Source organism: Alnus glutinosa, chromosome 12 (assembly GCF_958979055.1).
Source record: "Alnus glutinosa chromosome 12, dhAlnGlut1.1, whole genome shotgun sequence".
In the NCBI taxonomy this organism is placed as follows: domain Eukaryota; kingdom Viridiplantae; phylum Streptophyta; class Magnoliopsida; order Fagales; family Betulaceae; genus Alnus; species Alnus glutinosa.
The window spans coordinates 23,373,391-23,400,813 of record NC_084897.1 but is presented as its reverse complement, the minus strand read 5'-3'; the positions used below and the strand labels follow the sequence as shown (position 1 = coordinate 23,400,813).

Here is a 27,423-nt window from a genome sequence, read left to right as displayed (position 1 = left end):
GATGGGCACTTAATGTACATGTAGAATTACTTCAAATTCAAAAATGGATTGAAACTTGATTGTATTGAGATGTCAAGAGGTGTACAAGAGATGTGCAAGAATCATTTCTTAATAGGTAATTTAAAAATAAGATGTATATGAGATATACAAAAAATATATGTGTATCATGTCTCTTACTCTTATTATGATCTTATTTCAAAATGGGGGAATAGGATCTTTCCATTTCATGGCCAATAGTTAAAGTTTGTGGATCTAATTGTACATGATGTTAATTAATGTTAGCATGTCTTTTAAAATATCTAAATAATATGGCATTATATATACCGGGACATAAATTTTTTTACGTATTGTAGAAAATTTCATGAAAACCATATTTAAGATTTACATGTGTTTATGAGAATACCTTATATAAAGATGAGCTGTAAATCCTTCATTTTACAGCAATTAATTATAAGTGGACAAGTCATTAAAAAAAAATACGATAAATATGAAAACATCTAATCCTTTAAAACAAATTAAAGAATGACGATTTCTAGACAGTAGACCTCTCATTTCAAGAGTCTCTTATGAATCTCAACAGGATCCCGAGCCCTTCGCCTTCGCCTAAGCCTAAGCCGAAGCCCGACTATTCTTTAGAGTTGTGGCTACGGGAGTATTGGGTAGAACGCGTGAGGTTGTTGGGCACCAAAGAAGTCCAACGGCATGAAGACGCGGCCTTAGATAGATTGAGGGGGCGAACCCTCAAGGAAATGACAAGGGAGTATGTCCTTGTATCAGCGAATCCATCAACTGGAATTCTCATGTGGCTATCTAATTCCCCCATAAATGGAGGAGGGAGGATACTTGTGCTCTGACCAAACTATTTAAATGAAGGTGCGGAGCTGGGTAAAAATCATTATGAAGCGGCCCTATAATTTGAGACTTTCGAGGTCGAGATTGAGAAAAGGCTGAAAGTCCAATAAACACTCTTTTACTTACTCATCAACGAGAAAGCCATAGATACTATTATTAATAAATTCCCATTTGAGAACATCAAAGAGGAGGCATCGGAGTTCATTGAATACAAAATCAAGTATGTTGAAGTGAATTATGGATCAATGGAACGGCTTTGGGTGATGGTCTTGGGCAGATTTCGGCAGTGGCTTTCGTCGTGGATTCCGACGGCTGGGTGATTGTCTTTTCCTCTTGATTTTATCTTTCCTCGATTTTCTTAGACAGATCCAATGGGGGTAGTGGGGTCTTTGCAAGGAATAAAACTCAAAAAGTGATATTGGTGTTTTCATATCTAATGTTTAGTGTGTGTTTAAATGATGTGTCAATATCTTATTGGAGGCTGTAAAATTTAAGTTTTACAACCCATCATTATCAAAATGGCTCTTTTATTGTTTTAATATCATGTGATTGTCACTTTTTTTTTTTTTAATAGCATTAATAAAAAAAGAAACATGCTTAAATGACACATGTTACTGGATCAGGATCCCCTCAAATTCTTTACTCGAATTTGATACAATTCGGGCAGGTTGTTGTGAGTAAACATTTATGAGATTCACTTGACCGGATAAGCAGTTGGGCAGCCCAACTTTTATTTGGTCAAGTGGGTCTCATAAATGCTCACTCACAACTACCTGCCCGAATTCTATCAAATTCGGACAAAGAATTTGAGGGGATCTTAATTCTAAATATATATATAATGACTTTAAATCTTCGCAATAAAATGGATCGGAGAATCCTTTGTCCCAAAATTGGAATGCTAAAGGGAAATCTCATAAATATCGCCATTATTGCCGCCGGTGGAAACCAGCACAGCACCTTTCAAATTGACGAGTGGCCTGGCCCTGGGGTATCAACAATGCTGTGTGAGGTATAATTCCTTCCATCTTAATAATTTCTCCTACAACTACAAATGCTTAGCAATTAAAGCTATATATATATATATTAAGCAATGGAGGTCGTGTTATTGCTGTTATTTTCCCATCCATTATTTAAAGTTTATCATGTTTTATGGGTGACCTAACTTCTCATCAGCATCGCCGACAAAGCATTATTGAAAGTGCCCATTGTTCATGTACAGAGAAGTAGGTCCCAAACACTCCACATCAACTTTCTAGTTAAGCAAAGATCCGAATTCTTGTTGATGAATCATATTCTGGCACCATTATAGCTCTTTGAAACTCCAATGGTGTTATCTACCTACTTTCCCTTTTTTTATCAGACTTTTTTTTCTTTCTTTGCAATTTTCGAAAATTCACACAGGAAGCAAATCCCACCAATCTTCTTACAATTCGAGATAGTGCACAATATATATTTCTGTCTAATCTCAGCATTCATAATAAGCAAGAAAAAACGGCCCACCCATCGATCCCCCAGCCTCTTTAATATAAGAATGCAATCTTGGTAAGCAAGGTGACATGGTACCCATATCTCTAGCTAGTTGGATTGGATTAGGCATTGAGTGGGAGACAGTTCATGTGGTCTGTTATACAAAAAAAAGAACTCATTAATATCCAATCATGGCTACTTCATCTTCTCTCTTTTTCTTTTTTGGCAATTTCTTAAGTATTCTTTCGATGAGGCCACAAACTTGTGCAGTTATATGTATTTTCATGATAAAAAAAAGGAACCTCTCCCCCCCCCCCCCACCCCCCCCCAAAAAAAAAAAGAAAAAGAAAGAAAGGAGGAGAGAGAGAGAGAGAGAGAGAGAGAGAGAGAGAGAGAGAGAGATCATCAAGGCTGCTTGGAGGTAAGTAAAACATGGCAAAAGTGGGCTTATAATTGATACATGTAAAGTGAAACTTTATACTCAAGGAAGCATAGGAAAAGAAAGTGGGAGTAATAGTTAAATATGGTACGCTAATGGGTGGCGAAGGGGATGGCGAATCATCCTCTTGATGGGTTTCCTACTGCCATTTGGAAGACTCTGCAGGGATTCTACCAATGAGAGAGAGAGACTCTTTTTTCTGTTTTTTTTTTTTTTATTTATTTTTTTCTTCTTTTCTAATTATTTGGCATTCTAGTGGTGATAACAGTAGTGGGGTTCAAATGGTCAACCTATGTAAGAGAGATAGGGGGACTTTCATAATTTCGCAGTGACGAGATTCGTTTCTATACTCATTCTCCCCTTTGATTAATAATCATAGCCACCCACCCACCCACCCAAACGCCCCCACAAAGAGTCCCCTTCATTCTCTTTCCCCTCCTTATAACCCTTTTGCTCCCATAACTTTCAACCATATTATCTCCTTCCCATTTCACATAACAGAGGTTGTCTGTCTTCGATCTTTACCTCTCCCAAATGGGTTTCGATGATGTTTGTAACACGGGCCTTGTTCTGGGTTTAGGTCTTACAGCAGCAACAGCAGCACAAGAAAGTAGTACATCCAAGGCAGCAAAGAAACCGTGCTCAAATTTTGAGCCGTCTCTAACGTTAGGTCTTTCCGGTGAGAGTTACCAACAAATCTTCCCCAAAAAGATCGATGTGAACAAAGGCTGTGACGAATCGGTTGACTTGTACCGACAAGCTTCGCCTCACAGCGCTGTTTCATCCTTCTCTAGTGGTCGGATCAAGAGGGAGAGAGACCTTAGCAGCGAGGAGGTTGAGGTAGAGAGAGTCTCTTCGAGAGTCAGCGATGAAGATGAAGATGGTCCTAATGCAAGAAAGAAGCTTCGGCTCACCAAGGAACAGTCTGCTCTTTTGGAGGAAAGCTTCAAACAACATAGCACTCTCAACCCTGTAATTCATCTCTCCCAGCTTTTTCTTCTGTTTTTTTGTGGCTTACTGTTTGATATGTGTTCTAACTGAAATTGTTTTTGGCTTAACAGAAGCAAAAGCAAGCTCTGGCAAGGCAGCTAAATCTACGGCCTCGACAGGTTGAAGTTTGGTTCCAGAACAGAAGGGCCAGGTATATATATAAATATCATATATGTTCAATTTATGTTCCAAATATGCATGTATGAGTAATAAATTAATGAGATATTGTTGTTTGCAGGACAAAGCTTAAGCAAACGGAGGTGGACTGTGAGTTCCTGAAGAAGTGTTGCGAAACACTGACAGATGAAAATAGGCGGCTACAGAAAGAGCTTCAGGAACTGAAGGCGCTGAAATTAGCCCAACCTTTGTACATGCATATGCCGGCGGCCACCCTCACGATGTGCCCATCATGCGAAAGGATTGGCGGTGTCGGCGAGAACGCTTCCAAGAGCCCCTTTTCGATGGCTCCCAAGCCTCACTTCTACAACCCCTTCACCAATCCTTCCGCAGCTTGTTAGGGTGTTAGGATTAGGGAAAGATAGATCTCCGTAACCCCTATATTTTTTTGGTCAAGGGCTTGCAGTGAATTAAAGATTAGTGTAATTAAGCTGTAGAAAATAGTAATATTACTGATCATCATCAATTACCTTTCTTTTTTTTACTTCATATATATATATATATATGCTTGTAAATCGTTAAACTTTACGTCTATGAAGGGATAGCTATTATTTATTTCTGATTTTTTCTTCTGTTTGAAAGTTCAAACGCTTCTTTTCAATTCAATTCCCTTGACGTTTTTGGTCGGTTTGATTGTTGTATACATACGATGGATATATAGTGGACATGGAGTGCAACTTCCTGCGTTATTCAACTCTAGTTTGGGAATTGGGATATCCTTATTCTGCTTTCCGGGACTCAAAAAAGGATCATTTTGCATGTAAACCTCGTAAATTAAAGCTTATCACCAGGATCAAAATAATCTTGAAATCAACGAGATAAGAATGATTAAAATGAAGGATTTTAGTTTTGCATGAATGTTTAATTTGCACATGGAGCAATCTAATTTCTTTTCTTAACGTTTAAGTAATCAATATTTCACCTAAATTTATGATCCGGTCCCAAATCTATTAAATATTCTTTGAAAAGTCTTAACTCATCATGCCCAGAATCTATTAAATTAGGCTTTCTTTTATGGGTATTGCCAATTAATAGTCACACCACTTCCATGCATTTTTATTTGTCATGAAATGAAAGAAATGATAATGTGATAAATCAGTCGTAGGTTAAGGTTATGATTAAGTTAAGGGGCAGGTTAATTATAGGCGTGGGGAGGGAGGTTAGCTCACGTGTAGAGAGAGAGAGAGAGAGAGTCATGGTCTAAGAAATGAGTGGTCAAGAGGCGTGTAGAGAAAGAAAGGAATGGAGGGATGATTTGATTCATTTGGAGGAGGAGGAGGATAAAATTAGATTAATGAGAATTGTGTTATGTGGGTCTCGTGAGATGCTCTCCCTTTGAGGGGACTGGTGGGGCACACCCCCACGTGATGTCCCAATGGCCCTTCCTTTAGCTTCCTTTTTTATTTAATATTATGGGGATTTTTCATGAAAGTCAGACCATGCTATTTTGTGGGCCCCAAGTCCCACCCTCGCTTTTGATTAAAATTCCTAATATCCATCCTACAAAAGCTAGATATTCCATCCCCGTAATAATGGCAGAAATGAAAACAGGGCAAACGAACGGTCCAGATGAACGGGGCATGGAAAGTGGCATGTATTCGTTGGAGGCACGCCATCATGATTAGTGCGGGCTATGCATGAATGATGAGAAAACCTCTATAATAGTCCACACATTACTCATACTGGTGTGGACCAAGAAATAATGAGAGGGACTTTCCTGGAAAAGAGGGCACTTTCCTGGAAAACCCTCGCTCATCATCACTTTCATCATCATTTTTCCATCGCCATCATCCTGATATGAACTCTTCAACCCCTTTGAATTCCAATCTAGAATAATTATTTATTTTTTGAACCCTAGAAAGTGCGAAAGCTATGTATAGTTTTCCATTTCTTTTCCCCTCCTTTATCAGCTAATAAAAGAGAAAACGTTTCTTGTCTTGGGTCACACAGGGCCAACCTTTTCTTTAAAGACCGTGTAGAAGAAGTATCAAAGTTGCTTTAGAAAAAAAAGGAAAAAAGAAAAAAAAAAGATTTGATTGTTTTTTTTTTAATCTTCTCTTTTCATGACTATAGATTTGCTTTACGTGGGCGCACACGTAATTATGTTTTTTTTATTATTATTTTAAATAAAAAAAAAAGAGAACACAAAAGACACATGTCTTACGTTGGCCACTTTGTCGGCCTGTCGAGTTTCATACCCATTTGGATATGATTAATTCCAATTCATTATGCATCATTTAGTTTAATATATTGTTTATGTCTGTCACGGTTGAAAGCAACCGAGCTGGTTTAATTTTTTAGGCCACATGCATAATAAGACCATGGTCCATTGACAGCCGTTGAGTTTATGGACGTTTTGGGCATCCAATACAAATGTCGACACTTGTATTACTAATTATAGGGCATCATAGTCTCATAGATATATAGGTTGTAGCCCGCTTTGTATGCAATAAAAAGTATAATGGCTAGAGAAGAGAAATGTACTCGAGCGTGGCGTGCTTTTAAGATGATTTAATGGAAAAATGTCAAACCTGTGTATATATAGGACTTATTAATAGATCTATAGGATTGAGATCTGTTGGGTATTATAGAGGTCCAACCGTGCCAATAACTCTTTTGTGGCCGTTTTAAGTTCCACAGACAGAGATCCAAAGAAAAGGTGCCTTGGACCACATAGGTGGTGGGAAAGCTAGCAAGGTGACTATCATGGGTGGTTCAACCATCTTCTTAATCATTAGGGTTATTCGGCCACTTTTATTCGACCTTTAAAGGGGCAGATTAATTACTCATTTTGATCTCCAAGTTGTTCGAATACATCCAAACTTTGTTGTTACAGGTTGCTGAACAGAAAAGTTCGATCACACCAATCTGACTATTAAAGGTGGTAAAATCTTCCATGTGATTGAAATGGTAGATCGACCACTCTCAATTGGTTATTGGGAGTGGCTGAACCACTCACTTTGATCACAGGAATGGTTTGATCACCTTCAACGACCACCATAGTTTGCGTGCGATGTAAGACATCTTTATCCCCTTTTTCTATGCATGTATTATTGTTTTTTAAGTTATTCATTTAAAATAAACAATTCAAATTAACAATTGCACTCAATCACCGTCCTTAACTTAATAATTGTAAGGGGAAACTTTACTTAGCTCCCCCTAAACTTTCATCAATTTTGATATCTCTTTCCTAAAGTACAATAACTCAAATTTTAGTGTATCGAACTTTAAAAAATTTACATTCTCACAAATTTGTTAGGAGTTTCTATTAAATCCTAATGGAGATGTGATAAATTTTCAAAATACTTTTTTTAAAAAAATTAATTAAAACTTAAAGATAATTTTGTAATTTTATAAAACTTTCATGGGTACATATATTATGGTCATTTTACCCTTTTAACCGTTTGATTTAACTACAAACCTTAATAGGAGGGGTGAGATTATAAAAAATTAAAAGTTTAACATGTTAAATTGAGAGTTTTTTTATGACAAAATAAAGTTTTTCATAGCTTTAATGAGTAATTCTATTAGCACATTAAGTGTCCATAAAAAAATGACATGACTTTTAAAATCACTATTAAATATATAATTAATTAAATGATGATTTTAAAAGCCATATCAATTTTTTTTTTATAAATATTTGATAAATACTTAACGTATAAATAAAATTACTGAGCTTTAACTAGTCTCCTTCGATTAAAGTTCGGCTTCATTTATGGATAAAACGAATAAAAATTGGGCTATTTCCGAACGGGGAAGCCGACCTACGAGTGTACTACCAAAGGGGCTCAAATACTTTAAGGTAAAGCGAAACAAAGCCAGCATGACATGGTTTATTTCCAGACAATATACACGTAGATCGAGCAATATTGCACAAAAAGTCAAAAACAACGACTCAAAGCTCAATTTGGCTTTTTATTGATATTTTGAGATCAAAATTAAGCAAAAATCTAAATCACAGGAATGCAAAGATGTCGCAAGCACTTACGTGATTTGTTGCCTTCCTTAAGGACATAAGAAATGAAGAATTAGTCTATCTTTCTTCTTCTTCTTCTTCTTCTTCTTCTTCTTCTTTTTTTTTTTCCTTTTTTTTTTGGTAAAATATATATGTATACAGTCTTTATCCGTCTACCCTAATAAAATACAATGAATTCATATATGTCAGCAAAGTTATACGAGGTATAGTCGATATTTTAGGACTAGCTATATATTCATTTTAACTTGAATCTGAAAACATGTTTTGCATGTCTTTTTGATGCAAGACAAAAGGAATTTAGAAGAATAAGAGAAGGGGGAGGGAAAGATTGAGTTGCACAATCCAAAAAGGAAGGATTTGGCGGAGTCTCACCATCGAACAGGAAGAAGAGAGAAGTGGAATCACACTTTAAGCAAAATTTGTTTAATTATTTATCAAATCTGTCTTCATTAGAGTACAATAGTTTATTTACATTGTCATTGAGTAAATCCTAACCTAATCTTAATGTGACTGACTCTGGGCCATACAAATTATTAATAATTTGATTAAAACCTAACCATAAAAGCATTCTTTGTAGTCTCATCAAATTTTATTATCCAAAATAGTTAAAAACTACTATTATCTATTTTGGTGAGTCACTTTTTTAAAGTAATCCTAGCAGCCTTATTATTTTAACTATTCACTATCACTATTCTATTTAAATAATATTTTTTACAGATTTTTTTATTTACTATCATTATTCCATTTAAATTCAACTTTTCTCTATTTTTTGACCGATATTTCTTCCCAATTCAGATCATCAGGGATTATAGTGCTAGAGCAGTAGAGCTTTAGTTTATGATTCATACTTGAAAAACTAGAAAAGAACATGGGAAGTACACACATCATAGATTACAAGTCTTGATTCTGTATTGACTATCATAATGGGAAGAATGTCGAACTAGGCCATGTAAAAAAATATTTATGTCTTAATCTACATGTAGTAAATTACAAATTGTAGCTTCCAGCCTTCCGGGGGAGGGATACTCTTTAAGAAATCCAAAGAATTGGTTTTTATACCAGTGAGGCAATGATTTTGTGCATAAGAGGCTAATGCGTAAAAAAAAAAAAGGAGGAGAGAAATGCCCCTTTTTTTTTAATATAGTTTTTTAATTATTTGGTCAGTAAATAGTGCTCACCATTGTTAGTGAGTACTGTTCATTCACTAAAACTTTTTTATTATAGTAACGAGACTGCTATGAGTGATTTTGTGTGTTTTTATCAAAATATATAACTGAAAAGTTATTTTGGCGAGGCTGCTAAGAATGCTCTAAAAACCTAAATAAAACTAAAAGACCAACCACTTCCAAGTATTAATAAGATAGCAATAAATCACACGAAAAAAAAGAGAGTTGGTAAAACGTATAATTGGGTTTCTACTATCTTGCTGTCATCGTATCTTCCTCTTGATATATACTCTTAGGGCAAAGGAGTAGATTCAAAGAGAGTTAAGGGCAAGGAAAGGGGAGCTCTGAGTTAGTTGTATGGAGTTTAAACTTTAAAGTGTGTTTAGTCAAGTGATTTGGTAGCCAAAATGCTATTTTTTTTTGCTTTTTATTTCATTAATTATGAACTACCACGTCAGCTTGTAAATAATTTTTTTATTTATTAGAAGCTTGTAAATAACTTTGTAATAAGGGTGATACAGTGTTAAGAGTATTACAACTTTTACTACAGAGCTTTTTATAAACTTATTGATGAGATAATTAAGTAAGAAAATCTATTCAATTATATATTTTTAATTATTTTACAAATTGTGAATTGGCACATCAATTTATAAATAAATTTTAATAAAAATTATAATATCTCCAACATTGTATGAGAATCACATGAAACCTATCTCTTTTCCTTATAATAAAAGTTGTAGCTCCAAAAAAAAAAAAAACAAAAAGATACTGCTTTGTCAGTTTTTTTGTTTTTTTAGATTGTTTTGTCAAATATTGAGTAGAGAGATTCAAGGGATTGATTGATGTGTTGACTAAATACATAAATTCCTTAATCAATAAAAATACTAGAAGCTTCTTGAAGTGTAAGTCGTATAAGCCAATGTTTTGAAGCCTGAGTCAAGCAGGCCAGTACGTCCAATAAATAAACAATAATTTGATGTTGCAGTCCAAGGATAAAAAGAAAAATTGTTTATAGACGTAAACAAAATTTAGATTTTATGTTCAAATTAAATTTTATAAATTTAATAATAAAAATACGTTTATAGAGTAAATATTTTTTAAATAACGTGACATAATATACATCTTTGATGATGTACCAAAACAAAATTAGGATCCTACGGCACAAAACTTACCTACCGAGGTCGGGGAAGGTACGTAGGACACTAGTATGCCAATAAACCATAGGTGATCGACCATAGGTGATAGACCATCATACGTTTTTGGGAAAACTTTAATTAATTCCCGAACTTTTTTCATATTCACAATTATTTTTTGTAGTATATCAATCTTAAAATGTACCCATCAATTAGGATTTTCCTTTAAATCATAATGGATGAGTTTCAAAATTTTTAAAATAATCCTTTTTTTTTTAAGGAAAAAACAAAATTGCAAGAATTTAAACGTTGGTCAGGATTTAACGAAATTTGTAAAAATATTCATGCATGAATCTTTGGAATTTTATATATATATATATATTTAAAAAAAAAAATGTATTTCGAGATTTTTGATAAGATTTAATAAAAAATCATAACGAATTAATGAAATTGAAAGAGAGATACACTAAAAATTATAATTTCTTTAAAATTTATGAAAATAATTTCAAAAGTAACGACAATTCAATAGAATAGAGTTAAGTAAAAATCTTCTGAATTTATTGAACATTCTCGCTCACTCCAATCTCGTGGACCAAAAATCATTACATAAATAAACAAAGGAAGCAACAAGATATGGATTACACAAGAATCTCATGAGCAGTCTTTGTCAATCATTAATACGTGGGCCTAAGGAGAAACTATAGTCGATGGAACCCAAGCCCGTCACGTGACAGCCCATGTAATTGCGTGATGGTGGGGACGGTCACTGAGTTTTGATTGGCAAAGTTAAAGGCCCATAGGGATAACGTATGGACGGCCCAAGATTCACCTTGTCTAGATTGGAGCCCACACCCTTGTTCAAAAATTTTTTAGCAAGTTTTTCTCGTCACACAACTGCCCCCACCAATTCCCCACCAACGTCACAGTGTGTTTATTGAATCAGATGCGCTGCAAAACTATTGTTAGCAGATAAGTCTTTGCCCTTTTTGGTCATCTCTAAGGTATCCGTCAATGGAGATTGAGATATCCAACAATTTGCTGCCTAAATTACTAATAATTTGAGTAGTATAATGTGACTTGTGAGAGAGCCATTATGAGATGCACCTGTCTACATAAATTTTGAATTGTTGGACCACCTATTTGAATAAATGAGTCTCATGTAAGACCTTTCACATTTGGCATATACCGCCCAAATTACATGAAATTGCTGAAGATGCTTATCCCGTCAATGGGGCAATCCCAAATTCTTTAACTAATATATATATATATATATATATATATATATATATATATATATATATATATATATATATATATATATATATATATATATATATATATATATATATATACATATATGTAGGGAAAAGTACACATAATTCTCTCAAATTACCACCCTATTGTCAATGTACCTCACAAACTACCAATTGTGCCAATGTCCCCCCCTAAATTACCAAAAAATGTCAATGTCCCTAGAATGACAAAAATACCCTTCATAAAATTATTAAAATAAAACAAAAACTAATATTAAAAAAAATATAAAATAACAAAAATTTATACCAAAAAAATAATAAAAAAACTTAAAATCTGTTTTTTCTTCTTTTTTTTTTTTTTTTTTTAAAAAAAATTGTTCTTTTTCCTTTTTTTTTTTAATTTAAAAAAGAAACCAGTTTTTCTTTTTTCTTTTTCATTTGTTTTGTTTTATTTAAAAAAAAATTATATTTTTATAATTTTCAGTTATTTTTTCGTTTCCTTTTAAAAAAAAATTGTTCTTTTTAGTTTTTTTATTTAATTATTTAATTTTGTTTTGAAAAAAAAATTATTTTTAATTTTTAATATATATTTTGTTTTAGTTTTTTTTTTTTTTTTTTTTTTTTTTTTTTTTTTTTTCAATTTGTAAGGACATTTTTTATTATTCAAAAAAATTTAGGATCATTTTTGTCCTTTTGTTAGTATTAAGAAGGACATTGACATTTTTTGGTAGTTTGAGGAGGGATATTGACACAATTGGTAGTTTGGGGGTACATTGACAATTGAGTAGTAGTTTGAAGGGGATATGTGTATTTTTCCCATATATATATATTATTGGGGTATTCTATTTTACTAATAGCTTGACAGTATCTCAGAATAACTGGCCCAGAGCATAAACCTAATAATATTTAGGCCTATTATTTTAAATTGTATGTCTAACCCGTTACAGCAAATCAAAATCCAAATATTCTAACATTGACACCTTGAGGGGAGACATTTTGTTTGATGCAGAGTGCACGTGGTTGGGCCCATAATTTCATCTCCTTCTGTTATTGTGGTTGGTTGTCGATAAAATTGCATCTGAATCTGAACAATGAAGTTAAAAGAAAGATGTCGTTTGGATAGATGTGACATTCACGTGACCAACAATGTATATAGGTCATTATTATCCAAACAAGGTGTCGGTGATGACTAATAAAGCCCACAAAATGAGGCCCAAGTCCAGCACTTCATGTAAATTGATAGAGGCCAATTCGGCTTCGGGCTTAAATCCTATCATGGGAAACAATCAAGCCCAACAATGATTGCCTGGCTGCTGTTGCTCACTCAACCGAACTATAACTGCTAAAAGGTTTTTAGGAGGAGTGATAATAATGCTTAAAATTACATTTTTATCTTATAATGGTAATGTGATTGTTTGAATTAACCTTTAGATTAGTATTATTATATTTAACCTTTAGATTAGTATTATTAAATTATAATAATACTAATAACCACACTTTTATTCGATAATGTTAATCTAATAGTCTCAATCAATTCTTGGAATGATCTACGTTAAAAAATAATAATAATTCAAGGGTTTGTTATTGCTTTCATGTCGATATTTTAGAATAATTATGAGATAAAAATGTGGTGTATTAAATTAAAAAAAAAATTAAAAATTAATTGGGACTACCACACTAATATTGTAAAATAATTGTTTAATAAAAATATAGTATATAACGTTACTCTTTTAGAAGATCAATTGAAGCAGTAGCGAAAAGAAGACAAATATTGTGCTACACTGATCTTTTGGTTTTACTTATCTTTATTTTTGAAAGTAAGACAAAATCGCCCAATGCTTTTTAACATAAACTTCTGTTCAACGAGGTTAATTTCCTCCTTACTATGGAACCTATTGTTATTGTTAGATCACGAGAATACATATAATTAATTAATATCCTTCATTATTTTAATTTGAGTATGCAAGACTTACAATTCTTTTATAATTGAGGAATGCTAAAGCTCCTTCTAGTGTTTTTCTGGTGTCCATATAAATGTAATAAAAAAAGTTAAAAAAATTGCATCTATATCATTCAAAAGTATATAAATATAATTTTTTTAATATATTTATGTCATTTCAGATAGACACCAAAAGAATACTAGAATGAACTCTAATATTCCTCTTTATAATTTGCTTACACGTGATTAGAACCACGTCAGCTACTTACATTTTTTTTAGCATACTCAAATTATATGCCGACACATGTCAATAAGCCGTGAGAGAGTCGTTAAAAGATTGTAGGTGCATATATATATATATATATATATACATATATATATATATATATGTCATTTCAGATAGACACCAAAAGAATACTAGAATGAACTCTAATATTCCTCTTTATAATTTGCTTACACGTGATTAGAACCACGTCAGCTACTTACATTTTTTTTAGCATACTCAAACTATATGCCGACACATGTCAATAAGTCGTGAGAGAGTCGTTAAAAGATTGTAGGTGCATATATATATATAGGGATTTGATTCATGCACTGCACCATCACAACAAGTGTACAACAACCCCTCATATGAGGGTGGACCCCAGTGTGTGGAGCCCACCCTCATGTGAGGGATTGTTGTGCACTTGTTGTATTGGTGTTGTAAATCTAACATTTTTCATATATATATATATATATATATACACACACACACAAGTAAAGCCTGCAGTTTCCTCATCGATCAGTTTTTACAAGCACAGAATCTTTCAAAAAAAAAAAAAACTGCTTTTTCCTAGTGTTTATATGTTTTCCTGGGCAGTTCCAAAGTGTTTTTATAAAATAAGGGGCGCCATTTGCAACTTCCAAGAGAGGTAAATAGTGGTCTAGAGATTGGTGCATGATACGGTTGGCGTTGGGGGCTTACTGCTGAGGTGAGTGTTATTAGGCTCAGAACTCATAAGAAATAGGTATATAATCTCCACAGCCAAAGGCGTGCCATTCATGGTTAGTGGGTTCCCAAAGTCAGAGCATACATGCTGTGTCTAAAGCTTCTTGTTTACAGATGCCCATAAGGCCTGTCAATCTCCAAAGATATCACAGGTTCCTCTTCTCATAACCAATCCTTATTCACAAGTCTGTGTACTGCTTTGTATACTCTTCCATTTTAGTGGTATGTGATGTGCTAGTTTCTAGTCTGGTCGATCGATCGATGAGTTAAATTTGTACTAATTAGCGAGTGCTTCAAGAGCTAGCATTGGCCGCGCGCGCGTGATCATGGGTGTGCTTGCTGTACTGGTGGTTCTGCTGATTTTTGCAAATTATGGGCTTCTTGCTGTTGCTCGAGGGATTTCGAATTTCACTGGGTTTGATTCTTCTTGCAACGTTTCTTGCAATGCCACTTTGGAAGACAAGAGAGGCATTCCAACAGGAGCTAATCCTCTGCATAACAGGTAGAGAGAGAGAGAGATCTAGAGAGAGAGAGAGAGAGAGAGAAAGCTTTCCATGCACGTTCCACCCCTTTATGGTTAAAGGAATCTGTGATTTCTATTGTTCTTTTTGGATGTTGCCTGTGAACATGTATTCAAGATACAAGAAATAGGTAAAAGAATTGATTCTTTAGTGGGGGTCTGACATGTTTGGGCATGAGTTGTCTCTTGGTTTGTTAACGTGAAACGAATGTCTTGCTCTTGCATGCCTATGATATATAAGTTTGTTTAGTTTTCTTAACATTTAGTTATGGTTTAATCATCAAGCCAGTGCCGGATATGATGTACTTTATATGTTAGCATTTAGGGAATTTATGATAACTGAAATGGAAGGCGATGAATTGTGTTATGTTAAATTATTATTTATTCTAAAACCTTTAATGCTAATTAACCAAAATACTATCGCCACCTGTACCACTAGCACTAATCAGACCAGCGATACAACATTTCATGATATGTTGGTTTTCATGGTCCTTTCTAGCTAGTCTCTTGACTCTTATGCAAGGCAAAAATTAACCATTTTAATTATCCTGCTTTTAAAACATGAATTTCCCTTGAATTGAATCTTTTTTACATTCAAACACACACACATATATATATATATATAGCATGTGCAGTACCTGCAGGTATTAGAAATGCCATTTTAGAAGGCAATCTTGTCAATTGATTTTGATTGCATAGTTTTCATTCCTCAATAAGAGAAAAGAAACAACTCTTGACAATTCATGACATGTATAACCTACTTAAACAAGACTTGCCACAAAAGAAAAGATCATGTGATGCACAAAATTCCTAATTCATGATTTCAATTTCCGGACAGGAGTATTAATTTATTACTTTTGAACCACGCGTGAGACATGTATATAATTATATATTTATGGGCTTGAGATAAGGTTTATTTATTATTTATTTTTAATGTTTATTTGTTGGGTGAGAGCAGGAGAGCTGGCTGTTTGTTTGCTTAGGACGCTTCCATGCTTGTCCTATTGAGTGTTGGGGGTAGTCCATACGCTCTCTTTTGTTGTCGCATTTGCTTGTCAGGCAGTTTAGGAGTGTTTATTTCAGCCCGTGTTACTGTGTAACTGTAGAGTGTAGACCAATCAATTGGTACTGCTCCAATTTTTTTTGTTCCCTGTAGAATTTTTAATCTTCTATTCTACATATATAATATTTTATATACATAACAAGTTTACATTCCCAAACTACTACAGTACCACCATATTCTCAAGTTTGATGTCTAAACTATAACTCACTACAACTTGTACGCATAAATTACCACAGTTTTGAGTTTCATGATGTCTCAAAATTGATCGTTATTAATTTGGGATTAAAATTAAATTACTGTCATGCGGCTACCCCATCTATTTATAGGGGTCCGAGGGGTCGGACAGTCATGTAGCTATCTTTATCTGTTTAGTGGAAAGGTCGCACGGCCACTGCATCTATTTAGTGGGGTAGTCTCGCGGCCATCCCCCTCTTGTTCAGAGAGGTGATCGTGTAGCCACTCCTCATCTGTTCAGAGGGGGTGACTGAGTAGCCACCCCAATTGTTCAAAGGAGTGACCGTGCCTTACCTGTTTAGATTGTGAGGTGGTTGCCTTTATTTGCTTGTTATTTTTAAAAGGCAATTTGGTAATTCATACGTACGCACATGTGAAGCACGCTATGATGTTCCATCCCAAGTGATGGCCAATTTTAACATAGGGAGCAACTCGGAATATTATGGTAGTTATTTAGAGGTCCAAGTTATAGTTTAGAGGTCAACTTGAGAATGATGTGGTAGTTTAAGTGGGTAAACTGTAATTTACCTTAATATTTCTTTGGATTCGTTTGGGTTTACGATTTTAAAATGTGTAATTTGAAAACGTGATATTTAAAAATACAGTTAAGCGTTTGGCAAAATCACAGTTTAACCTTTAAAATTGTAAGTTTTCAAAAAATCACATCCTAACTTGCCATTTGAAAACGCAAATTTTCTACATTTTCTTGCGTTTTCAAATAGCGCTAGCAGTTTTTTTAAAATGCAATTAGATTCATTTTCTGTGATTCGGTTTAAAATTGCACTTTTTATTTACGAAATCACAATATCAAACATACCTTTAATTAATTACAAAGAGTTAATGGCCTCTATAAATGAATTCCAAAAAGAGTTCTTTAACTCCCAAGACAGCTTAAAGAGTTATGAACCATAATGGTCTCTTTTTCTTTTCTTTATTTATTTATTTACTAAGTAGATATAAAATAAAAAAGAGGATGAAATGCTCAAATGTATATGTGAAATTGAGAACTTTCAAGTGCATTATATGTAACACCCTAAAATGTTAGTTTAACATTTGGTGAATTGATTGTTCATATTAAGTGGGTGGATTATAAAGATGTTAATGGATACTAAGTCCTACATTGGCAAATTGATTATTTACTATGTGAAACTTAGTTTAATATATAATTTTAAGAAGCTCTAATTGTATCTTTAATAATTATTTTAATGTGATGACACAGATGTGATTAACACTTTTTATAAGTCATGACATTATAAATGGAATATTTTGACTTAATTTGGACACTTATAAATTTGTAAACTTCATATATATATATATATATATATATATTTAAGAAGATATCATAAAAATTATATTTAATGTTTTTGGGTTACCATCAACAAGTTCTCTGTGGTTTTAATTTTTTCAATTTACTCTATCGGCTTTACATTGTTATCGATCAAATAAATAATTTCTAGATATTTCATCCTTTTTCTTTTTTTAATTTATTTAAATTTTATTTTACTGAATTATTATGAAATTACACTTATGCAATAAACAAGAAAAATTATCGAAAGAGACAATTTTTTAATTTAATTTATTTTTTTTTTTAAAAAAACAAGGTAAAGAGCCTTTGCTACCCCATTCGTTTGCAGAATAGATACGTAGAGGGATGTAATTAGAGAACTGATATTTTTCTATCACTTTTATATATATATTCTGTACATCATTTTTTTTTTTTTTTTAAATCAACCATTAAATTTGTATGGCTTACGTAATGTACAAAATATATATGTGTATTACATCTCATGTAGCTAACCTCCTCTTCTACTAAAATCTCTTCTTTTTTTTTTTTCTTTTTTTTTTTTGGCTTTTTCATCGACATTTTTGGATACAAATGTAACTATAATTTATAGTTATATGAAATTTGTACAAAATCAAACAAAAAGAATTATTTTGATGACATCCAAAATGCAAAATATAACGTGTATTTTTATATTTTGTTTACACTTTTTTTTTTTTTCCCCCCTTTCCGTACATAACTCCTATGACATAATATAAAATTAAAACCTCTATCAATTATTTAGACACAACTCCCATCATAAAAAGCTATGCAACTTACAAAAAATAAAAATGAAAAATGAAAAAGAAAAAAGGCTATGCAATCCAATCACTTTGACCATTTTTATTTTGGATAATAATCTCATACGTATACCCCACAAATTAAATGTGATCCGGTTGCCTGAAAAATAAAAATAAAAAATAGTAAGGTTAAAAGCTACATATTTTTTTTTTTTTTTTTTTTTTTTTTTTTTTTTAATTACCTTTTTTCCCAATCAACTACCAGCCATTGTCAACATGGCCCCATGAACTGACACATCGACCAAAAGAGAGCATCCAACTACCAACTTTATATACTTTGCCCCCTTCCATCAGTTTAATTCGTAAAAAGACTTAAATACCTTAACTCAAATTCAAAAATGACATAAATGCCCTCAACTTTTTAAAACATATTAATTTTAATATTTTTTTAGTAATTATTGTTGGAGGGCATTTTGGTCTTTAAACCAAAATTAATGCCAAAAAATGAAATATTCCGTCCAAGTTAACGGAATTCCCTGACGGAGGGGGGCAAAGTATGTAAAGTTGGTTGTTAGATATTCTCTTTTAGTCGATGTGTCAGTTCATGGGGCATGTTAACAATGGCGGGTAGTTGATGGTGGAAAGGTAATTACTTTTTTTTTTTTAATTTTTTTTAATTTTTGTCTTATAAGTATTTTATAACGTTGATTTGTTAGTTTTAACAACTTTTAAATTAATTTTAGTTAAAAATAAAATAAAATTTAATGATTAATTATGATTGACACTTCTGTATTGTGTGAGTTAGTTTTAAAATAAAAATATAATTCTAGCATTATTAAATAAAAATAGTAACCCAGGTCAAAAAAGTAAAACCAGCATACCAATGGTTATCTAACGGAGAGTTGGACGGGGGAAGGCGACATATACGTTACGGAGACGCTTACAACGACAATCGGGGAACAGCAGTTATTTGTTGAGTTTTTCTTGACAAATCCAATGGTACATCTTCTCCATCGCTACGATATCCAGCTCTACGTTTTGTGTATTCTATGTGTATCTCGGTTCCATGTGCTATTTAGTAGACTAGATTATGGCTGTTTATGATTTGTTTGTTTCATGGGTTTTTTGAGAATGAAAGCAAGCGCACCAACTGTTTGATTAAATTTCTAAACGAAACTTTTGAAAGCTAAATCAGGAACACCTTGTTCTAAATGCCAACCACTTTGCAATGGCTCTAATTTGAATTGTTGCCGCCATTGACATTACATGTACAAAGATTACTTTGTTCGCCAATCCGACCACACTCACTGCCGGTGCCACTTTCGCAACCACTGCCAAGTTCTATGACTATTTATCTCCACCATTGGCAATGACCCAATATTATTGACAACTCTGGGCCATCATTATCACCATTCACACTCCTAGTGCCTCTAAACTGGCATTTCACCAACAGTGTCACTGCTGTCTTTTCCGATATTATTAACACCATAACCAGCAAGGACCCATTAGTACATTACCTTAATCGCTTCCACCGTATCCACTTTTCCACTATCAAAATTATTATTGCCTCTTCTCATTCACTACTATGGTTTGCACTGGCAGATCATTGTTAGTAGTAGAGCCGCCAACATCATCCCTGCAATACTTTTCTATACCATTTGCTACTGCTGCCACCATTGCCATCATCTTCACTGCAATCGTTGCCACCCATCCCCATCTATAGTCTCAATGCTACCGTGAGTTATGGCATCACGGGCTCCACCCTTATAATTTATTACAATCATTCTCATTCTATAACTACTCTACCTCGATCATACATTTGTTTTTTTTTTTTTTTAAAAAAAAAAGTTACGAAATTCATGCATGAAATTTCAAATAGTAAGAGAATGAGAAAATTTACACAGTTGATATCTCAAATCATGCCAACCAAGTCCTAACTCCTAAGACTGCACCGTTCTTGAGATTTCGGATTTCAAGGAAAAGGAAAAGCCCAACTTGACTTGAAGATGTAAGACTGATGGCTTTATGTTTCGTAAGAAATTGGCTGACAGAGAGTTTTGAAAGTGCAACATGGAAGAGAGAAAGTAGGGCAGCGGATTATCACATGCACAAGACATGCATTATTTAAGGGTTTGTACTTTGTTTTTAAAGAAATATTTATTCACAGGAACAAACTGAACAGACTAGATGCAGAGAGCTGGCGAAATCGTCTATATTTTACCGCACAGTGTACTCTGAGGTGACTTAATCCATCATAGGCTATTACTACTGCCATTCATTCTTTTGTGTATTCAGTTTTATTTACTAATCAAGACTGAAGTATCACATTCTGGCGTAACAGCACTTCCATCTAGTCTAGCATTATGAAATTTTGCTCATTATCTTCCTGTGCCTATTTTCTTACTTTGGCTACCATGTTTCCATGATCATAGAATGTACTTATATTAATCATCTAGTCTAGGTATACGTTGAAAAGTAAAAAAAGGAAATTATGACGTAATTGTCATTGTTTCATCCTAAGATCCTCTATCATGGGAAAAATGAATTTCTTTTATGGATTCTATTGTGTTATATTGTATTGTTTTGGTTCAATGCCATCCCTTAAGTCTATTATGAAATATAGGGGTTCATCTTGATGAACTTTCTTCACAATCCAAGAAGAAATTAAGTCCCCAAAAACTCCCACTAATCATATATGAATGTTAAAAGAGTAATTAAAAGATGAACCCAAAGTCTAGATTCCTAAAAGGAATCTGCCTTTTTTGTCCAGAGCTGTGTTGGTTTATGGGGAAGAGGACAGCCATAGGCCCATATACGTTAGTTCGGCTCTTATCTTCTGTTTCATCAACAGCCATTTTCCTACAAAAGATATTTCTTGTGATTTTATTTCCCCTTAAAACTAACAACGTCCAGGAATGATCAGAACCCGAATCATCTTATGAAATGGAGCAGTCAGGATGTTTAGTAATGCGACACATGTATTTTTCTTATTCCATACCAGCATCAATTAATAAAACAATGTTCAATTATGAACTTGTATTCTCCATAGTATGTAGTAGAAATCTGGAACCTTGAGTACTTCAACAATCATAGTAGAGTGCATTGAGTCTATTATTGTGAGTAAAGACATGTCTTTTAGGGTCTTTGTTCTGATCATTGCATGTACAGATAGAAGAGGTTGGATGGGAGCATCTGGTGAGATTGGGTGAAGATCTGACATTTCTTAGCTTTCGCATCTTGTAAGATGTTCTTGCTTGCATTATTAATCCAGTTAAAATTATTTTCCCTTCGGAAAGAAGGGTCAAGGTTTTCTTTTGCCTTCTCTTTTATGTTCACATGCTTATATCCCCCCTCTTCTCTCTCCCCAATTCGTATGTAGTTTGCGTTTACAGCAGCAATTAGAAATTCTCAGGTACCTTAAGTTTAATTTGCGATTTTATTTGTTGACGGTGTATTTTCATTGGCGAAAGACATTTGGTACTATGAATCCTAATAAGCAACGGCCTAACAGATTTAGAAGACATTTTAATGTCTGTTATTAAGATAGGAAAAAAAAAAATTGTAAAACATGATTGCGTTAGAATCTTAAAGCTGTAAAACATAACTTGAATATCTTCAGAGCTTGTTACTTTTCAAATGTTCAAAGTTGGCTTGTGAAGTATAAAAAACTAAAAAGTATATGCATTTATGGACCAGAAATCAGGTGACTGCTAAGTAGTTTAAGCATGCATGCTTTTTCTGTAGGCAAGTGTTGGATACCGTCGCTAGGGTTACTCTTCAGCGTTTTAAAACTTGCTTTTCTTCTTCCAGAAACCAGCTGTTCCCCTTCCACAGATCTATGCTGCTTCATCGTCTCTGACCTTCCATCCCTTTATAATCTTTTACTAGCAAGGACATTAAAAATGTTCATCACCCAGATATACACTGGTAGCGTGTGAAACATTTCTGTTTCTTCTCTCTTACCTTTCTATGTAGCATATTCAACTCCAGAGTGAAATACAGTGATAAGCATGTGGATGTTTTGGGGGAAGATGGAAGATCTAGATTAAATTTCATAAGATTTTAGCTTGAGATGAGTCCACCCAAACATCTAACACTTTTTGCGGTATAACCTTTCTTATTGGGTTTCTAATTTTTGCAATTAGCTCTATAAGTTTTTTTACCGAATTTCAAATAAATCATTTTGTCCATATGTTGATCAAATTCTTAATGAAGCCATGTGAAATCACAATTATATCCCAAAGGAAAAAAAATTACTTGAAAAAAATGCAAAAAGAAAAGTAAAAAAGAAAAATCTAGTGGCCCCGTCCTCAAAATGGAGGAACATGACCTTTTTTTATTTACTTCTTCTTTTTTTGGGTTTTTTTTTATTTTTATTTTTATTTTTATTTTTCTTTTTTCCCTTTGAGAATATAATTGGATTTTCATAGGACGTCTGATGGAAAAATGAACGGGAATGATCTATTTGAAATTTCAGCAAAACCTATGGATTTAATTACAAAAATTAAAAAGCTTAAAGAGAGATTTGGTACTAACCTAAAACTCAAGATAGTAGCTTGTTATTTCCCTAATCTTTGGTTTATTGTGACTGTGAAGTTTATTAAGCGTTCCTCTGATGTTGCTTGAATAGCCTGCTATCTTGACTAGTTGTGAATGTATATGTTTGTTATTACATGTCATGGTTTCCTCAATTACTTCAATTGTTCATATTTCTTATTCATGTAGTGGACTGAGCCTTTTTCTACATTTAATTGGCAGAGATGAGAAGGGCAGACTGCACTTTATGGAAATTCAATTGGATATAGCCTATCCCAAAAGTCCACCATCTGTATCAGCGGTTGGTCTTCTTTAATCTCTTTGGTAATTGAAGTTTTTACATTATAGGCTTTAATTATTTTTTGAGCTTCCTTCCTCAGGATTTACCATATATTTTTGACTTACAATGGTCAATAAACTCAAGATTAAAGGATGTGGTGCAGCAGTTTCGAAAGGTATTTGTTGCAGGCTTTTTTAAGAAGTCAGAATCTTTTCCATTATTTGCTAGTAGTTACTGCCTTAGGACATGGTATATCTCTTTCTTTTGATCTGCTCAAGAGTTCTTACATTCACTAAAGGATGCAACCACAATATTTTGTACACAGCATCTGGAGAAGCTTCAGGAATTTTGGTCTATTTTGGATGATATTGACAAATCTCTCTGCGTTGTTGACCCTAAACAGCCTTCTCGTTCAATGTCCCATCGCCAAATCAAAATACGTGAGCCATTGATTGATCATGCATGTGTTGACAAAGCATTTATCTTTTCTGTTTGCTGGTATTTAACTTTATGGTATATGTTTTTCAGGAAACGATTGCTTCATTGTGTTGTCTATAAATGCCAACAATCCTAGATCTTTACCGGAGTGAGATGTTATCCAATATTATTTACTGGCACAGCTGCTGCTAGTTTTAGCTTTTCATTCAGTATTGAATAAGTTGTGTTAGGTGTCGTTTTATGGGTTCAGGTCCATTTGTGGATTCATTGAGAAAGCTATGGCAGAGAAATAGCAGAAAATGGTATACCCTCGATTGCTTCTATGGATCTTAATCAGCATTTTGAATATGATATTTGGCATATAAAGGTAGCAAAAAAATCAACATTCATGTAGTTATGAAAGGAAAGGCATTTTTGGATGTGCAGGCTTGCTTACTTAGAATCTATAATATTCCTTTGCTTTTATTTGCAACAATCTATTATGGCTCAGTACCTGTAGGGTTTTCCTATTGATATATCAGACTCAGCTTCAAAGGTGAATGGTGATATACAACCTGCTCCCCCCCTCCCAAAAAAATAAAAAATAAAAAAATTGAACAACGAAAAGGTTCATATTAATGATGTAATATTTTGATTTTTTTTTTCTTTCTTAGAAAATGAAAAAGGGTCAATTTTATCTTGCTATCCTGTTTTGCCATATTTTATCTTGCAGTAGTTACCTATTGCTTGTATCTTGCCAGCATGTATTGCCAAAGTTTTTTGAATTAGCGCATACTTTTCCTTTATTTTTCTGTAAACTGTTTTCTTGATCAACAAACATTAACGAGTGATATGTTTTATTTGTGTACTCTGATCATCTGTATAGGGCAAAGGACAAACCATACTTGGAAAATCTTACATGTCTTCTGGAGACTCAACTGCCAAGGCCCACTGATGGACAGACGAATAACCAGCAAGTTGAATGTGGAATTTGTTATGCACAATGTCTTCCTGTTGGTATTGCTATATACATTTTCTTAGATTTTCTGCCTTATTATGTATTCGTTCATACATCATTCACTTTTGCAATTCTATTGTAGATGATGAGCTGGGAGCTAAGAGTGGAAGCGGAACTGACTATACTTGTGACAATTCCACTTGCAGTAAGGCTTTCCATAGTGTTTGTCTTGGGGACTGGTTACGTTCAATTACCACAACAAGGCAGTACGTTGAGTTTTTAGTGCCCTTGTGTTTTTCCATTTGGTTCAGCATTAATATAGCTTTAGCTCTCAGATACTAAAAGAGGAGTCCTTTTGTGTTGATTTCTCCTTTGTTCTCATTATTGCTTGATTCATGATTTCTGTGCATACTTCACTACAGGTCATTCAACGTCCTTTTTGGGAATTGTCCATACTGTTCAGAGCCCGTTGCTGTGAAAATCAATAACGCTAAAATGTAAATTCTGTGTCTTCAACAAGGTTAAATCTTTCTTCTCCAAATGGTGTAGTATACAAAGACCAAGACCAGAAACTTGCTCTTGTTGCAGGCATCTTTCAACAAGGTTAAATCTTTCTTCTCCCACTGCAGCAACAAAATTACTTTTTCATTTTATTCATTAACAATGTCCAGTAGATCAATGTTACATTGTGGTTGCATCCGATGTAAGCTTAGTTCTTACCCACCTGTACTATACTTAAACTATGACCTGCTATGCAACAACGATATGTGGCTTTTTTTTTTTCCTTTTTTTCTTTTTTTTCTGAGCAATACATGGGAAAGGGAAAACTAAGGAGAGAATCACTGGGGATGAGGGGGGAAATGCTTCCAAACACACGGTGAAAAGTGGCCCCATTTAGCTATTTGGTGTGCTCTAAAATTGGTACATCTTGAAACTTTTACTAGCTGAGTCAGCTGACCAACTTGGAAAAAACAGTAATATATGTGGCTTTTGATTTGTTATGTTGTGTCCTAATCTTTTCCATCAGCCCATTCCCTTGATTATAATTTTATATTGGAATGGGACCTGCCTTAGAGACGTAGCTCCTCTTAACCCCATGCTTTATGATAGAGACTTTGGGTTCCACTGATCGTTGTCTTTGGCTTGCAAACATCTTTGTACTGAGTAGTAGAATCGCACACGTTTTCCATCCATCGAAATTGGCAGAGCATAGAATTATCAGCCACTCCCAAGTCACGATCATTGTTACTTTTTAGTTGAGTATATTGCTGGCCATTTCTTTAAATGTTTTCTGCTGACTTTTATCGTGTAGACATAATTTTACCATTTCTATATTTGGATTTGTATATCTATTATGCATAATGCATGTGAGCAGAGCTTTATATTGATATGATGAGATAGAGCCGATCACATTGTCCCACCAAATTTACATTTGCAGCATCAAAACATATGCCATAAGAAATATTTTTACTTTTGGGTTAACTGAAATAAATCATTGAAGATTTCACTGGATGGTCCCCTTGTTTTGACGTACAGCTTAGCTCAAACCACTTGTTTTCTCGAGGTCCCTCGTTTTAATGCCTTCCTATCAAGCCGGTTCAGACTGTGGTCCCTATATTCAGACTAGGATAAAGTGTGTTTATGGACCAATTTTATTTATTTATTTTGTGTGTGTGAACTTAGTTAGATCTTTCAAAGTGACTCATTTTGGTCTTCACATCCACTGTGTTATCTGAACAGATGGGAATTTTTTATTTGACAGTTTTCCTCCCAGCTGGATTGGAAGAATTTCTTCTAACCTAGTATATTAAATTGACATGTGTTTAAAATAAAAGTACACGTGATTCTCGTATGGAGTTTTAAAAATGCACATGAATCAAAACATCAGTTTAATAGATTGGGGATAAAGGAAATTTCTTTGACCTAGTTTCAGTATGTTTTGACATGCGTTTAAAAGTACATGTAATTCTCATATGGATTTTTAAAAATGCACATGAGAATTACATGTGTTTTTTTTGACCTAGTTTAGGTTGTTATGTGATGTGTTACCATAAAAAATAAAAATAAAGAAAAAAGAAAAAGAAAAAAAGGAGGATAAATAAGAAAGAATGAAGTGTTTGGAAGAATTTCTTCCAACTTAGTATATTAAATTCACACGTGTTTAAAAATACACGTGAGTAAATTCATATGTATTTTTAAAAATGCACGTGAGAATCACATGCGTTTTTAACACATATCAGTTTTATAGATTGGGGATAAAGAAAAATTTTCTGATCTAATTTGGAAGAAAACTTCGTTCTTTATTATTTATCCTTTTTTTTTTTTTTTTTTTTTTTGTGTGTGGTAACCCATCACATAACATACCTAAAAAAAATTTATTCCACCAATTCCCAACCATATTAGTCAGTGATCCCCCTCAAATGGTTAGGGATATGCTGCCCCGACTTCTTTTAGGTCTGTTGTATACTACACCATCATCAGAAAAAAAAGAAATGGGCACATTGGGAATTTTTGTCATTCCAAAGAACACTGCAATGTAGAAAGACCAAGATTGACTCCAGTTTTTATGGGACAAAATTTACATTCAGATGCTTTTTCAAGGACCAAAAGAATACTTTAAAGTTAGTCTCTGGTATTATGTCCTAACTAAATAGATGTACCTGAAGCCAATGAAGAACTCGTCTCATTGCTTTGAAAAAACCATTGCAAGATTGAGGGAGAATCTCAATTTTTTTTTTTACTAGATGCAATCTTGTTCGTTTATTTATTTATAGAAAGAGTTCCTATGAAACATTAAAACTAAAAAGAAAAAAAAAATCCAATTATTACTTAATGACAAAATTGCATGAGTTATTGATCCATTTCTTACACATCTTGATAAGAAAGACTTGCATTATTTTATGTAGAAACTAAATTTATAAAATCCTTTTTTTTCTCTTTTTTTTTTCCTGGTCATTGTAAAATCCAATTGTTG

General features: G+C 33.5%; 2 protein-coding genes across 5 annotated transcripts; both read left to right on the top strand.

The window, feature by feature from the left end:
- The first annotated feature begins 3,152 nt into the window (after nt 1-3,152).
- On the top strand, nt 3,153-4,485 carry LOC133852347 (homeobox-leucine zipper protein HAT22). The gene is made up of 3 exons (XM_062289090.1): nt 3,153-3,730; nt 3,820-3,899; nt 3,987-4,485. Exons 1-3 carry the CDS (start codon nt 3,293-3,295, stop codon nt 4,264-4,266), a joined length of 798 nt encoding a protein of 265 aa, XP_062145074.1. The 5' UTR covers nt 3,153-3,292; the 3' UTR covers nt 4,267-4,485.
- A 14,634-nt stretch (nt 4,486-19,119) lies between these two features.
- Nucleotides 19,120-25,397, top strand: LOC133852069 (uncharacterized). Of its 4 annotated transcripts, none has more exons than XM_062288742.1 (11): nt 19,120-19,257; nt 20,426-20,497; nt 21,427-21,497; nt 23,017-23,095; nt 23,175-23,249; nt 23,400-23,514; nt 23,603-23,660; nt 23,743-23,814; nt 24,378-24,489; nt 24,592-24,715; nt 24,872-25,397. In XM_062288742.1, the coding sequence occupies exons 1-11, from the start codon at nt 19,255-19,257 to the stop codon at nt 24,925-24,927; spliced, it is 837 nt and encodes a 278-aa protein (XP_062144726.1). In that variant the 5' UTR covers nt 19,120-19,254; the 3' UTR covers nt 24,928-25,397. The 4 variants fall into 4 exon arrangements, with proteins under 4 accessions (XP_062144726.1, XP_062144725.1, XP_062144724.1 ...); XM_062288741.1 differs by having other exon boundaries at nt 24,378-24,504; XM_062288740.1 differs by having other exon boundaries at nt 19,121-19,257; nt 24,378-24,508.
- Nucleotides 25,398-27,423: the final 2,026 nt, after the last annotated feature.